Raw genomic sequence first — 16601 nt, forward strand, 5'->3', positions numbered from 1 at the left:
ATACGATATTTGTAACTGCCTTCTTTCGGATTGTCTCTTAACATGTATGGCCTGTCATGGTAGGATTTCTAGCAAGTCAGACGGGGTTGATATGTTTAAACATATTGTTAACATTTAAGTTCGCATTCCTGATGTGTGATTATGTTCGAAGATTTCAAAAGTCGGCTTATCAGGGTATTAACATTAAAGGCCTTGTCGGTACTCTCCACACTTGATATGATGGATGTGGGATCATTTCAAACTCCACTGAGGCACCATGTGTGATACCATTGCCTACAATACAAATAGGCCAAGTCTACTAGCGCACTACCGTCATCGGTATTCATATTGCCTAGCCTGAGATCGACTAAAACTAAAATCGATGAATGAGAACTGTCATCGATTTTTTACTTATATTTCTTTGTCACGCTCATAATCATTCGATCGTATAACATATAATTTACAGACAACTTAAACATAAGCATAACAAAAAATGATTACTTTGAATAAATATTGACAGCCTGAATGAATGAAAGTTTTCTACCTTTGATTATAATATGGCATTTGACTTGAAACTATTTTGTCACAATTCACACAAAAATTCCACTCAAGTATAAATCATTATTTCTCCAAAATATCACATAATTTATAGAATGAAAATATGATGATGTCATCATCGAAAGAAACATCCATGCCACGTTTCAATCCGTCCTACTCCTTCAGAGCCACAAAATGGTTTCAGAGACAAGAATGCATTTGAGGGGAAACGGACTTAGGACACGGTCCAAATGCAAAACCAAAGATCTAATCATGGTCAATATACGTTTGTGTTGTTGTTGAAAAGAATAAAAGGAACAAGCATGTTGTGTACGGTTACAAACTGAGCATGTAGACGATTTCAGCGTAATAATGGCAGTGAATGCTAAATGGCACCACGGTGAAAGATTGGACACTCTTGAACAAATGCAGTGTCAATACATGTCTGTACATTTCAGCTATGACAATACGGACATATAAGAAACGTGGCAAGTGCATTCATTATCATGTAGCCTTTCACCTTGAAGATATAGATATCTGTTATAATCAACTGTCCTTGACTTCATTTTGTACATAAAGAGACTTTGAAACATGATCACAAACACACCTGACCGACCTCGACAATGTACACAAAGACGCTAGTCCTCATATTCCTAGCTGTATCAACAACAGCAGATGGACGTTCAGCAAACAAGAAGCAGACTGAGATCCGCTATGACCCAACATGGGAGTCTCTAGATTCCAGGCCATTACCAACATGGTATGATGAAGCCAAAATTGGAATCTTTGTGTCATGGGCACTGTTTTCAGTACCAAGTTTTGGAAGCGAGTGGTTTTGGGAACGATGGAAAGAGGACAAAAATCCAATGTATGTGCAGTACATGAAGGAAAACTATAGACCTGACTTCACCTATGCTGACTTTGCAAGTGACTTCACGGCAGAGTTTTATGATGCTGAGGCTTGGGCTGAACTGTTTGCGGCTTCTGGAGCTAAGTATGTTGACATTAATTCACTGAGTGAGCCTATGTTGTAATTGCTGCAGTAATTAATCGTTTAATAGCTTCATGGCAGCCCGAGTTAGTGAGTGGCATGAGAGTGATGAGAGTGTACGTTATTTGGTGAGTGACTGAGCGAGGGTGTTTATGCGTAACACACATCGACATGGATATGTTTCTACAAAACCTTTGGATCAAAAGGCTAGGATGATTAAATCCTCACACAGAAAAGGATAAATGAGTTTGCTTTAAAAATATTTATTCAGAAATATGCAGAATATGTGTGATCAAAACACACCCAGTACATGCACATCGTGAGGCGATTCAACAAGCGTTTTACATTGAGTACAATGTTAATACATGTAATTCATATCAGGTTGTCAAACAATCCCTAATGAAACAGTAATGGTTAATGGGGCAATGTGTTTCATATTTTAGCCTAACATCTAATTAATACTCAATCATGAATTATATATGTCACCCCAGTTGATGTTGTTTCCAGATATATTGTGTTTATAACTAAACATCATGGAGGGTTTTGTAACTGGCCAACTAACGTCAGTTTCAACTGGAACTCAATGATGGTTGGCCCCAAGAGAGACCTTGTCGGTAACTATACGTTAAAGCTGATTTTAACCTAAAGAATATTTCATTGTACAAATCTATTAATCTTAGTTAGTAATAGTTTAACTCACTTGTTTTTTATGTCATATTCTGCAGTTTTACCGACAAAGTTTCGCAAATTTGAAATAACATTTTAATGTTATGTCGATGTGTTGTGTTTCTTTAAGAATTCAAAGAGAAGTCAATCAATTTGGCAAGGAAGCAGTGTACTCCAAGCCAGGCGTTTTGGTCATTTATTTTTTCTGATTTCAACACGAAACAAGTAAACTTTACACAAATATTTTTATTTCAACGAATTTTTGTTAAATTTGATAATAGATTATCTGAAAACCAAGTGTATAATATGAGTCCTTGTGTTAACAAAAGGTGAGATGTCTCAATCACTGAGATCCAAGACAGATCTGCGCCTCGGCCTGTACCATTCCCTGTATGAGTGGTTCCACCCACTCTTTCTACAGGACAAGGCCAATAACTACACCACCAACAGGTTTGCTAAGGTCAGCAATGAATGAAAGTGTAAGTTTGTTAGGTTAGTTCAGTTTGACAATGATGGTTTGGGTACATGGTACTAAATCCATTTGTGATGCAGCCCACCATCCCATAGCCAGTGGCGTAAACCCATCCTTTGTCCTGCAGGAAAGGTAAAAGTTGCCTTTCTGAAAGGCTGAAGTCAATGCTAGACATCCTCCTGCAAAAGCTGAAACTTACTTGGTTATATGGAGCTTCATACATCTAAGACACAGAACAAAATGTTCAGCTTGTGTGGTCACTTGACCTGCTTCATTAATTGATTTTGTAAAGGTGTCTTGTGGAACCAACAGAACATTAATCGTATTGATCTTGCAGAGTTTACAATGTCACAATGTATCATGAAAATCAAATCAATTTCAGGAAAAGACCATGCCTGAGCTGTACGAGCTTGTGAACACCTACAAGCCGGACATTGTGTGGTCCGATGGAGACCCGCTGGCACCAGACACATACTGGGGGTCCAAGGAGTTTCTGGCCTGGCTCTACAATGACAGGTATACGGTTGCGGTGGTAATACATTGTACCCTTTTACTTTGGGTCTTTGTTTGTCTGTCACACAGTCCTTGACCCATACCATTTTCCCTACAGACAAGCACTCCCTGCATTGTTAAAGCCTCAAATAAAGAAAGTCTAGATTTTATCAGGTTCAGGTTCTGAACCTGTGGTCTCCATGGGGCTTCTTTTCAATTTAAATGGGTTTGTTTGTTACAATCAAAATTACATATACATGTATTCAGAGACTCAGCGTTAGTCTATGTCTTTGTGTAAATACACTGAAAGCGGAAATTACAGGGTTGATAGTTAACAATTTGGTGCAGTCATTTGGTGTGACATTATTATCATTTAAGAAATTAGGTTCATTCAGTCTGTTTATGGTTACCACAACAGACCAGCATTTGATACATAAAAAGCTACAATAGACCACCACTTGTAACAACTGCTTGTTGTACATGCATTTATCCAGCTGCTCAGTGTCAACGTGGATTTAACAATAGAGACCTCTTTTGGTATCTTCCAAGAACATAGGCAAGTGAATTTAAGAAGAAGTGCTTGATAATAGAACGTCACTCTGTTCTGTTCAACTTTGGCAAATATATCATTCATAGCGTTTTTCATTTTGGGATTCTTGTATAGGCAATGGTATTCATATAGTCTAGGTATAACTCATGGCAAACGAACTGGACTCGAGACAAGACTCCCCAACACGACATCAAGCTCTAACCATGTTATACATTTCATCTCTTAAATATGGTCTTGTTGCAGCCCAGTGAAGGAGAAGGTTGTCACCAATGACAGATGGGGAAAAGGGGACCATTGTCACCATGGGGGGTTCTTGACATGTCATGACAGATACAATCCAGGTACTAAAATAAATAAAACGTCAATGAATGAGTTAGTGAGAATGTGTAACCTACATTAAGCAATAACATCGGAAATGGTTAAACACACTATACACATTCGGGTACTCGAACATATGCCTTCATTGTGATAAGTGAACACCTCCAGGCTACACTCCATCATTCTCACTGTAAGAAACGATATAATTAAGGCCAGTCTCTTCCAATAATTACCTCACATGGAGCTAACATTGATCATATGAAATAGAAAAGTCAAAGAAAAGAAATTGATATCTTGTTTAACCACACTGTGAGTAGAGGATGCCAACGAAAGGGCAGGACTCTTTTCACGATCTCAGGTATCATCAGTGAGGTTTCATTCTCTAGCCTTCATGTTGTATATTTGCAATTCAGTTTCAATGTATCAGTGTATGTCAATGGGGATCACTGAATTCCAATTGATCAAAGAATTCACTATATTCTGAAAGCTCTTGAATCAGCTTAGGTTCAGAATATTGTGTGATAAGCGATTATCAAATGACGTTGTTGCACATGTAAGAGCAATGGGATGTGACAATCCAGTTATATATTTTAACATCTTAAAGGAGTACTTCAGCCAAGGAAGTGGGAGGATGCAATGACAATTGACAAGAAATCTTGGGGATTTCGTCGAGAGGCTGTACTGGAAGATTTTCTGACCATGGATGAGATTATAGCAGTGCTGGCTGAAACTGTCAGGTAAGTAAATTGATTTCTTTGTTTTGTTGTTTAACGCCGCACTCACCAATAATTCAACTATATGGCGGCTGTCTGTAAATAATCGAGTCTGGATCAGACTGTCCAGTGACCAACAGCATGTGCATTGATCTACGCAACTGAGATACGAAGACATGTGTCAACCAAGTCAGTGAACACGATTATCGGCTCTTACGACAAGCATGGGTTGCTGAAGACCAATTCTAATCAGTATGTATGTACATTGAAAAGCTAATACTAAAATGTGTAATGGCCAACATGAAACAAGTGGTTGACAACATGAGCATCGTTTACTGCTGATGGTACAGTGGTACAAAAACAACCGCGATACACACCCTAAACAATATAGTGCCTCGAGGCTCCTTGACCCCATAGTCCATGTCACCGCTGTATTGAAGAGTTGATGTAACAGAGGTACACTGAAACAAACGTGCATTTCGAGCAGCATCATATAGAAGGAACTCCAGAGTAGCCCAAAGCTACTGCAAGCATGACTCATTGTGTTGTGTTATAGGATACAATATTTACTGGAATAAATACCTTGTTCGGCAACATACCTAAACACATTTTGTTACTTTCCATGTATTGTTTGTTGATGATTGTTGTGGAACTACGATCTTGTACGCTGTAAATCAAATCTTTTCTGAAGATTTCTGGTTGAACTTACTGTCCCAATTCAAATAATCCATTTGGGGGAGGAATATCCAAAGGTCTTAGGCTAATAGTATGCCTTAGATCTGACAAACATGAACCTATGTACCTATGTGAGGGATGTGACTCTGCACAATGAATTAGAAAGCTGTCCTACCTGTGACCTAACATGTATCGTTCATTTACAGCTGTGGAGGGAACATGCTGATTAATGTGGGGCCAACCAAATATGGCATGATCAGTCCAATCTATGAAGAGAGACTGCGACAGATGGGAGAATGGTTGAAGGTGAATGGAGAGGCCATCTACGCCTCCAAACCTTGGGTGGCTCAGAATGACACAGTCACTCCAGGAGTTTGGTAGGTACTTTCTATATTCTACACCTTGGTTGTCCTAGAATGACACAGTCACACCAGGAGTTTGGTGGGTACTTTATATATTCCACACCTTGGCTGGCACAGAATGACACAGTCACCAGACGTTTGGTAGGTACTTTATATATTCCACACCTTGACTGGCACAGAATGACACAGTCACACCAGGAGTTTGGTAGGTACTTTATATATTCCACACCTTGGGTGGCCCAGATTGACACAGTCACACAAGAAGTTTAGTAGGTACCTTATATACTCCACACCTTGACTGGCACAGCATGACACAGTCACACCAGGAGTTTGGTAGGTGCTTTATATATTCCACACCTTGACTGGCACAGAATGACACAGTCACACCAGGAGTTTGGTAGGTACTTATATATATACTCCACACCTTGACTGGCACAGAATGACACAGTCACACCAGGAGTTTGGTAGGTGCTTTATATATTCCACACCTTGACTGGCACAGAATGACACAGTCACACCAGGAGTTTAGTAGGTACCTTATATACTCCACACCTTGACTGGCACAGAATGACACAGTCACACCAGGAGTTTGGTAGGTACTTTATATATTCCACACCTTGACTGGCACAGAATGACACAGTCACACCAGGAGTTTGGTAGGTACTTTATATATTCCACACCTTGGGTGGCCCAGATTGACACAGTCACACCAGGAGTTTGGTAGGTGCTTTATATATTCCACACCTTGACTGGCACAGCAATGACACAGTCACACCAGGAGTTTGGTAGGTATTATATATATTCCACACCTTGACTGGTATTTTATATATTCCACACCTTGCACAGAGTGACACAGTCACACCAGGAGTTTGGTAGGTACTTTATATACTCCACACCTTGACTGGCACAGATTGACACAGTCACACCAGGAGTTTAGTAGGTACCTTATATACTCCACACCTTGGGTGGCCCAGATTGACACAGTCACACAAGAAGTTTAGTAGGTACTTTATATACTCCACACCTTGACTGGCACAGAGTGACACAGTCACACCAGGAGTTTAGTAGGTACCTTATATACTCTACACCTTGGGTGGCCCAGATTGACACAGTCACACCAGAAGTTTAGTAGGTACCTTATATACTCCACACCTTGACTGGCCCAGATTGACACAGTCACACCAGAAGTTTAGTAGGTACCTTATATACTCCACACCTTGACTGGGACTGGCCCAGACCATGACACAGTCACACCAGAAGTTTAGTAGGTACCTTATATACTCCACACCTTGACTGGCCCAGACTAACAGAGTCACACCAGCATAGACATGGCATTGGCTGGTCAGAATAATAACACAAGCATGAAAGGACTATGGACGGTATTCTCTGCATGTCATGCTTTGGCCGGCAAAGAATGACAGGCACACCAGTTTAGCAGATACTTTAGACATTACATACCTTGGCTGGCAAAGTGTCACACAGACATTTACACATCTGTGATCATACAGGGTTTACTAGGTATTTCACAAGTAAACTTTATACATTTCACAAAACTTGCAGATGCCTGGTTCATGGGACACAACCCCCTGTCCCTCTCTTTGGTAGTTATTGAGTGCTTCTAATGGCTAATATGGTGGAACAAATTACAAGCTGGGTGAAACTGGAACAGATAATTTCTAATCAACGTTTTAAACTTTGTTGTTATATAAATTATGCTTCATTCTCATTTACCGCCTGCTTTGTCAGCTTCTAAATGTGATAAGGAAAAGCTTTATAGATGCACAACTTCTTTATTCAGGCGATGCGACGTTTCAATACAGATTCACCTTAATAAAGAAGTTGTTCATCTATAAAGTTTCTCCTTATCTGATTCACCAATTTCGAAATATGCCACTCAAAGGGGTTACCCTCTAAAGGTCACAACTTTGGTCACAGGTTATGACACCCAACAGATTCAGTGCTCTTTTAAACTGAACTGTGAGATCTCTCTTCAGGTACACACAGAGAGCTGGGACGGTGTACGCCATTGTCCTCAACTGGCCACAGCCAGGTCAACTCATCCTTGGATCAGCGTTGCCAAAATCTGGTATGAAAGTCAACCTCCTTGGCTACACTGAAGGCTCCTTCACCTGGCAGAATGCTTCACCCAAAGGAATCAGCATCACAATCCCTCCCATCCCTGTCAACCAGATGCCATGTCAGTGGGCATGGGTCTTCGCAATGACATAACTAGTTGAGAATAGCACAGGTCTTTGCAAGGACATAAGTAGTTGGCTTGTGCCTTCACAACGACAATTGATTGACAACGGAATGACGACTACACAGATATGAATGGTTGGCAATTTAATCGGATGAACCTTCACCAGGGAGCCGGATATCCTTAACAAAGACACATCAATCAAGACAAATCAATGCTACCTTCACTGCATACAACAAAAACATTATGATCTCTATATCAGGTTGTTCATGGATACATCACTGTATATGATTTGCATGTTTGTTCAAAATAATATACAGATCTTCAGAAACCTGCTTTGATTACACTTCACATGATGGTACCGCGTGGTATTTGGGACCTTTTTGTTAAGAAGTCTATTTGTGCACGCGCGTAATGCAAATGACGGACAAACAAGTTGTTGTATGTAATTATTAGTAAACTTACCTCTGGGTTGTGTTAGCCATTGTCTCTTCTTCAGTTGATTACCTTTTAGTGATCCGGAAGTGCTCAGTTACCTCCCTTGATCTGCTCTACCCATAATCCTCCGGAAGGAAACCATTCATATTTTCCGAATATCTGGCTTCTGGAATTATATAGTGGGGAGGTTAGATAGAATATCTCGGGAGGCTGTTACGTGCACAACCCAGAGGTAAGTTTACTAATAATTACATACAACAACTTGTTTGTTCGTAATTATTAGCGTAATCATTCCCTCTGGGTTGTGTTAGCCAGAATCCCACATAAGCTAGGAGGATATAACCGGAAGCCACAACCCTAGAGAGAATGTTTGGTAAACCAAATAATCACATGACGACTGATTCTACCTCTGATTCCTAACAATGAATGCATATATAAGGTCCATAATCACATCCGTTTATATTACTTCACTTAAAAGTGACAATTTGGTGAGGGTGAGATATGAATGATTCTTGTGAGGAATGAGGACAGAACTGGACGTATATTTCCATCTCTTAATCGTCAAGTTCATGAAACCCCAGAGATAATGACGCCACTTCCGGTCAAATGACGTCACTTCCGATCGTGTGACGTCACTTCCGGTTATTTGAAGACTCTATAATAGTTTCCTCTTTTCCCCGGGATACAAATGTCGTTATTCTTCACTTGAATAGAGTCAATATCAGTGCTTGGGAATAAAAAACAAGTATGTTATACCTGACCCACAACAGGAAGTAATAGAAAGATGTTAGTATAATAATAATAATAATAATAATAATAATATCTAGGATTGCCTCCTGGGCAATACTGACGGTCTTCAGACTAGGCTAGAAACCGTCCAAAACGCAGGCAGAACACGTTTTTGACACGAGAGCAGATCGGTGAAATGCAGCCGGGGTCGCGGGCTCATGTAGCTTTTAAGTAGTTTCTCCGCTGTCCTTGGGTCTACGGTCAAAACGATTAGTGTTCTGGAATTGTCATGATCCTGGCTATCTGACGCATAGATTTATGTGTATATAGTGCATATGTGAAACACCCTTTCAAAAAATTTGTGGTGCAGTTAAGATGATTTGAAAGTACGACTACCATGGCCGCAGTTTTGTGTGTGAAGTTTTATTCTGTTTTAAATGTATAAGATATTGTGCGTTTATGTGCTGGATTCCTGCAATCATGATGATGTAGCAGAAAGGGTTCCCGCGATCCTGGCACAGTCAGACCGGTATACAAACTGCTGGAGTCCCAGTTTTTACCAAAAGCGCATTGCTCTTTGGGCATTGGAAAGCCAGCAATTGGTTATACATACTTGGGTTGTCAGTCAAGACGTGGTGAGGTAATTTTACGACGATGTCGTATTGGCCACAGTCGGTTTACTCATGACTATCTGCTGAAAAGGGATGGGTATGGACCTCCTATGTGTGTCTCTTGCGATGTTCAAAGTGTTCACCATCAAGCATATACAGCTTGACTGCGTGGATTTTTCGACTGCAAGAGATTCACATTATGAAGCGCTAAATCTGAAAGATCTGCTTGTTAGGTACCTGAGGGAAGTTGACCTGTACCATAAAATATAACTATGTAATGTGAGTCACAGATTGCTTGTTTTTGAGTTTGGTGCTGTGTCATTTTTCACTTGTAAATAGTAATGTAATGAATATATATGTTAAAACAACTCTTTTTGGGACTTTGTATTTAAAATGTGTAAAACTCCAACTTGATCTCGTCACTATATGGCTGGAATAACGCCGATGTGACGTAAAACCGAACTCAACAACTTGGGCACTGGAAAACCAGGAAGTGGAGTTTTTTGCTAGATTTTAACAAACAGGAATGCACAGTCAAACAAAGCAAAGGAATTGAGCAATATATACAGGCATATACAAAAAGAGAGATAACTGGTAAATGTTGGAGACTTTGGTGTGGGCAAAAAGTCAAGCGCATTGCTCTTTGGGCATTGGAAAACCAGGAAGTGGGCATTGTTGCTAGATTTTCTGATGCTTCTTTCAGCTATTTCGTTCATCAGCTATCTGATCAGCTAGCTGATGAGCGAAATAGCTGAAAGAAGCGTCAGTAAAATCAAGCAACAATCCCCACTTCCTGGTTTTCCAATGCCCAAAGAGCAAAATGCGAAACATCCTAATGTTCGTGTCGTAATTGTGACGTAATTATTGACTTTTACATAACAAAAATGTGAAGCACAAATCTTCCCCATTCCATTACTACAGTTTGCTACATGAAAATGAAATCCATTGTGTTTTCGCAGAGCTGTGAACCCTATAAAAATGCGTTTTGACAAAATTGACCAACTTTCTAAGGGCAATAAGTCCAACACTATTCAAGATATCGACATGCCTTGAAGCGTTTTAAGTAGTCCGAAGTGTGGGCTTTAATACGATATATCGAACATGATTGTACTATATGCCGTTCTGGAGAAGAAGAATTTTAAACACAGGCACCATCAAAACGTGCGGAAATGTGAAAAATCGTAAAGTATTTTGTCATATGAACGCATAGCAAAATTAGATACGTGAGCAAATTGTATTGCTTATCATCTATGATGTTATTGATAGTAACAGGATATTGCATCATTGGTATTTGAAGACAACTGTCTAGACATAATGTCTGGTTTCTGTCAGTTTGTGAAATTTGGCAATCATTCAGTTCTTACTTGACAGTCAACATGCCGAAAAAAGGCAACAATGGTCGTCGTAGTCATGGTCAGGCTTTGATAGATGATCAGACTAAAGCTTTGCTTAATATATGGGCTGAGAGAAACATAGAAGAACAACTTGATAATCCAAAAATCAACAAACATGCTAATCTTGGACAAGCAAGAAGTTGTCCTACTTATCCTTCTGGACCTCTCCGCGGCATTTGATACCGTTGACCATGGTATTCTTCTCACCCGTCTTGAGCATACACTTGGAATAAAGGGTGTTCCTCTTCAGTGGATCGATTCATATCTCACTGGAAGGACAATGCAAGTCAGCATCAACTGCAAGAAATCAGATCCTCAAGCCATGTCTTATGGGGTTCCACAGGGTTCTGTTCTGGGCCCTGTGTTGTTCTCACTTTACATCATTCCACTGGGCAATATCATACGTCGGCACGGTCTGAAATTTCACGGATATGCTGATGATAATCAACTGTATATCAATGCAAAGCCGGACGATATCTGTCTGAAGCGAGACAGACTGGAAAGTTGTCTCAAAGACATCCGTTGGTGGATTTCATGTAATTTCCTCAAACTCAACGATGAGAAAACGGAATACATGGTCATCGGCACCAGACAACAATTAACTAGGGTTACCCAGACGTTAATCACCATAGGAAACTCCACTGTACCACCATCAGACACTGTACGTAACCTCGGAGTAATGTTCGACAAGACCTTGTCCTCAAAGACCCAAGCACTAGCGGTAGCCAGAACTGCAAACTTCCATGTAAGTGTCAGAAGGGCTGTGCTCCCGGAGGAGAACCCGGGCACTCTCCTGATCTGCTCCAAGAGATCAGGAGGTACCAAACCAAGGGCACCGAGAACAATGGGGAGCCTGACGACACTGTACTTGAGATGCAAGCGAGACATTTCAAAGGCGAGGTCAGCATATTTATCATGCTTTTCCTGAATCTTATCAATCACATTGGTGTCAAAAGGGACAGAAAATGGGCCTATTCCAGAGAAGTTTGAAAGCATCATTTTCCATGACGCCCTGGACATGTTCAGGGTCATACCATGGATGGACCTCGAAGTCAAGGCCATAGACATGGCAGAGACGGCAGTAAAAGCAACGAGCCATGCCATCATGTCGTTTAAAATATGATGTTTGTGCCAAGGAAGGGCATCCACTGACAAGGTGTTGGACAGTCTCTGTAAATTCATTACATAGTCGACATTTCATATTGATATTTTCTTTAAGAATCACATTTAGGCGATTACAAGTGGGAAGTGCCTAGTCCTAAGCAGCAAAAACGAAGCCCCCAGTTTCACATTTAAGACCAGCCGACTTCATCCTGGCAAAGGAGTCGGTGGGATTGCTATTCTGTTCAAAACACTGCATGTACACACGATGCAATGGCTTCTCAGAAAGATTCTCCACAAAAGACCGACTCTGGGCAGACTTGGTGAAGGACTTCACCTGGTTTACTCCCATCACTGTACCATCCAGCAGTACATCGCCATCAGCGAATGCAACCTCAAATTTCAGATGATATCCAACAACCTTGGCACGCTGAAAATAGCTGTGGAATTCCTTGCTTTCATCATGAGTCTTCATATGCATCACCAGAGGATCATCCGATAAATAAATATGTGCAAAAGTACACACTAAAATTCTATCATGAAGAGCCTCCACATTAATCAAACCCCGACCTCCAGAACTGATTGGCATATATAAACGGTTGAGAGAGGAACGAGGGTGGTGGGCTCTGTTATCAGACATGATCCTTCTGGTCAGGCGGTCAAGACTCTGGATGTCTTGTTTTGTCCAATCAACCACTCCAAAGGAATAGGGGAGGACCTGAATCGATTATTATTATTATGTTTTACAGATTAAAGATAGTATGCAGCAGAGAGGGTTCGGGTGATCCTGGCACAGTCAGGCTGGTAAGGCTCATCATCAGCTCAGGGCCCTCGCCCCTCTACACGCAGCCCAGACAGCGAATGGGACTTCTCCCAGGAAACGCTGCCTAGTCGAACCCACCAAGAACTTTCCGGAGAATATGAAGGCTCCCCAACACTGCAGCCTTCTGCATTATCCAGAGTGTCAGAAGGGCTGTGCTCCCGGTGGAAAACCCGGGCACTCTCCTGATTTGCGCCAAGAGATCAGGAGGTACCAAACCAAGGGCACCGAGAACAATGGGGAGCCTGGCGACGGTGTACTTGGGTTGCAAGCGAGACATTTCAAAGGCGAGGTCAGCATATTTATCATGCTTTTCCTGAATCTTGACAATCACATTGGTGTCAAAAGGGACAGAACATTCAATGATATAAATAAATTCATTGGCTTTATCAAAAAGGACAAGATCAGGTTTGTTGGCTGGAATTCTTCTGAGACTGTATATGGGCCTATTCCAGAGAAGTTTGAAAGCATCATTTTCCATGACGCCCTGGACATGTTCAGGGTCGTACCATGGATGGACCTCGGAGTCAAAGCCACAGGCATGTCGGAGACGGTAGTAAAAGCAACGAGCCATGCCATCATGTCGTTTAAAATATGATGTTTGTGCCAAGGAAGGGCATCCACTGACAAGGTGTTGGACAGTCTCCGTGAATTCATTGCAAAGTCGACATTTCATATTGATATTTTCTTTAAGAATCACATTTAGGCGATTGCGAGTTGGAAGTGACTGGTCCTGAGCAGCAAAAAGGAAGCCCCCAGTTTCACATTTAAGACCAGCCGACTTCATCCTGGCAAAGGAGTCGGTGGGATTGCTATTCTGTTCAACACACTGCATGTACACACGATGCAATGGCTTCTCAGAAAGATTCTCCACAAAAGACCGACTCTGGGCAGACTTGGTAAGGACTTCACCTGGTTTACTCCCATCACTGTACCGTCCAGCAGTACATCACCATCAACAAAATCAACCTCAAATCTCAGATTCTGTCCAACAACCTTGTATTATTATCTATGAAGAGTTAAGTAGAGCTCTTACATACCTTGTTTTTGAGAGATCCGTTGACAGTGCAAAATAACAACACACACTCTTAAGAGATCTTACAGACAATGCAAGACAGCTATGAAAACAAGTGGAAAGGGAAGACATTTGTGTCGATATTATGATGAACTGAACAGAATACTTGGCTCTCGTCCCATAACATCACCACTGAAGGTTGTTGAGAGTGTTCAGAGACAATAAGTTGATGACGACAGCTCCCGTGAAGATGAAGTAAACATCAGTCGTATTGCTAATTTATCTGATCATGATATGACAGAAACAGAAGATATCTTCGAAACTGAGCCAGATCAACGTCAGGATGAACCAGAAAGGGATACTAACAGATCTGAGGAAAATGTTGTCAGTCAAACACTACAGCCCAAACAAAGTCAATTGGCTAAGAAGGGTTGCGATGTGAAACATGATGGCTACAAGAAGAGACCCCGAAAGTCACGTCTAGAGATAGCTCTGTCGTCTGTGATGGACAGTTTTACATCAAGTAATGAGAAAAAGGAAGAGAAGCTCTTGTCTTTAGAACACCGCAAACCTGATGTTGAAATGAAAAAAGATGGAAATGGGGAAAATGAGGTTAGAGTCAGAGGAGCGTCTTAAGAGAGAGGAGCGTGATCATCGTGATCATCAGTACATAGTCGCCAGCAACAGTAATTTTTACTTGCTTTCGTTCTCGTAAGGAGTGACATTTAGTTAATTATTGTTTTCAAGATATCTTTAGTGAGAAATCACTTATCGTGAAAATGTTCTTTAAAATGTTTTTTTTAGATTGTCATAGATTATTCTACAACCAGAGTTAAACTGTCACATTTCATTTGGAAGTTATTCTGTTTAGTCCTCGATTTAAGTGTATGTGAATTGATTTAATTTTCCAATTAAAAGATTGTCAAACTACAAGGCTTTATTCATTAGGCTGCAATCAAATGAATCAAACATGAAATGAATATAAGTATAAACAAAGAGACTTCTATAACATACAGCACAATTGTGCATTCAGCCATCAAGGAAATCAATGAGAAACTCAATGACCTGTAGTTGCAAGGTAGTTACAAATGGTATCTCTTATCGCCTTGGCTTTGTTGTCCGATATGTCACTATTGTCATTATCTTCAACAGCCATATCATCAACATGGTAACGCCATTCCTCTGGAAACTGTTCCTGTCTTAACTCACAAATAGTGTGCAAGACAATGCAAGCTGCAATAACTGTTGGGGCAAATTCTACATCAACATCCAATCGTTTTTGCAAACGACGCCACCTTCCTTTCAAACGTCCAAATGCACACTCAGTCGTCATCCTGGCTCTGCTCAGACGATAATTAAAGTTCTTTTGGGACTGCGCCAGGTTCCCTCTGTCTGGGTAATCCTTCATGAGCCAGACTTTCAGAGGATATGCAGGGTCCCCAATGAGCACAATAGCTAGGTACCTCAGCAAACCCGTTGTTGGTGTGGAGAGTCTTGCTCCATTGAGGGAACAGTCGTCCTGAAACTCCCCTGTGAAATAAATCAGAATTTGCAAACACTCTGGCATCGTGCACCCGTCCTGGCCATCCAACGCAAATGTCTGTAAAGATGTAACGATAGTCACATACCGCTTGCAGTATAAGGGAATACTATCCTTTCCGGTTGATGTAGTCTCCATGATCATGATGTGGTGCTATTATCGGAATATGTGAACCATCGATGGCTCCTCCACAGTTTGGGAATCCACACATTTCCTTGTAACCCTGAATTACATTTTGTAGATTATCTCCAGTTGGAAATCTTGTGTACACAGGTGACAAGTGATCCGTTATTGCATTACAAACATTGTGAACACACTCAAAAGGGTTGATTTTCCAAGACCAAAAAGGTTTGAAACCGTTCTGTACTCGGACGAGGTAGCAAGCCAATATATAACTGCTCCAACCTGCTGCTTGATCTCAATAGGTTCACAGACTACGTAATTTTTGCCAAGATAAGGAGACAGCTGCTCACAGATGAAGTTGAAAGTGTCCTTTTTCATTCTAAAATTTTCAACCCACTGTGTATCATTAAAGGAATTCAAAACAATGTTCTGCCACCATAATTTTGACCCGTGATACATCGCCATTTCTGAAAATGATAACGTACAGTAACATGGTTTTATCTTTACAGCAATAAATGTCACCACTGTTGACATAACTCTGGAGTTCCCTTTGAACCCAACTGGGCTTTCGTAGATTCATGTGCTTTTCCATCGTAGTACGATGAAGCTAAACTTTGCAATTTCCATCCACTGGGGAATACATTCACTGTGAATATATATGATTGAACCTCTTCTTTGTTAATAGTTATCCACTAAATGAGAATGCTCATCTCTGTTGCCCTTGTTTTAGCAAGGACTCTGCCTAATTCTGCAGGAGAATGTAATACTGTTAATTGTTTTCTGACTCATCAAGGTCTATTGCAGCCTTTAGCAGTTTATCGGCTATCTCTTATATCCAAGCAGTACAACACAATGAGGTATCCATCAATATCAACACC

General features: G+C 40.9%; 1 protein-coding gene across 1 annotated transcript; it reads left to right on the forward strand.

The window, feature by feature from the left end:
• The first annotated feature begins 1089 nt into the window (after positions 1 to 1089).
• On the forward strand, positions 1090 to 8436 carry LOC124289581 (alpha-L-fucosidase-like). Its single transcript, XM_046726153.1, has 8 exons — positions 1090 to 1510; positions 2015 to 2121; positions 2503 to 2633; positions 3028 to 3161; positions 3931 to 4028; positions 4610 to 4742; positions 5600 to 5770; positions 7750 to 8436. The coding sequence occupies exons 1-8, from the start codon at positions 1140 to 1142 to the stop codon at positions 7982 to 7984; spliced, it is 1380 nt and encodes a 459-aa protein (XP_046582109.1). The 5' UTR covers positions 1090 to 1139; the 3' UTR covers positions 7985 to 8436.
• Positions 8437 to 16601: the final 8165 nt, after the last annotated feature.

The sequence above is a fragment of the Haliotis rubra genome, unplaced genomic scaffold (genome assembly GCF_003918875.1).
Source record: "Haliotis rubra isolate DU_JTF1 unplaced genomic scaffold, ASM391887v1 Scf443, whole genome shotgun sequence".
In the NCBI taxonomy this organism is placed as follows: domain Eukaryota; kingdom Metazoa; phylum Mollusca; class Gastropoda; order Lepetellida; family Haliotidae; genus Haliotis; species Haliotis rubra.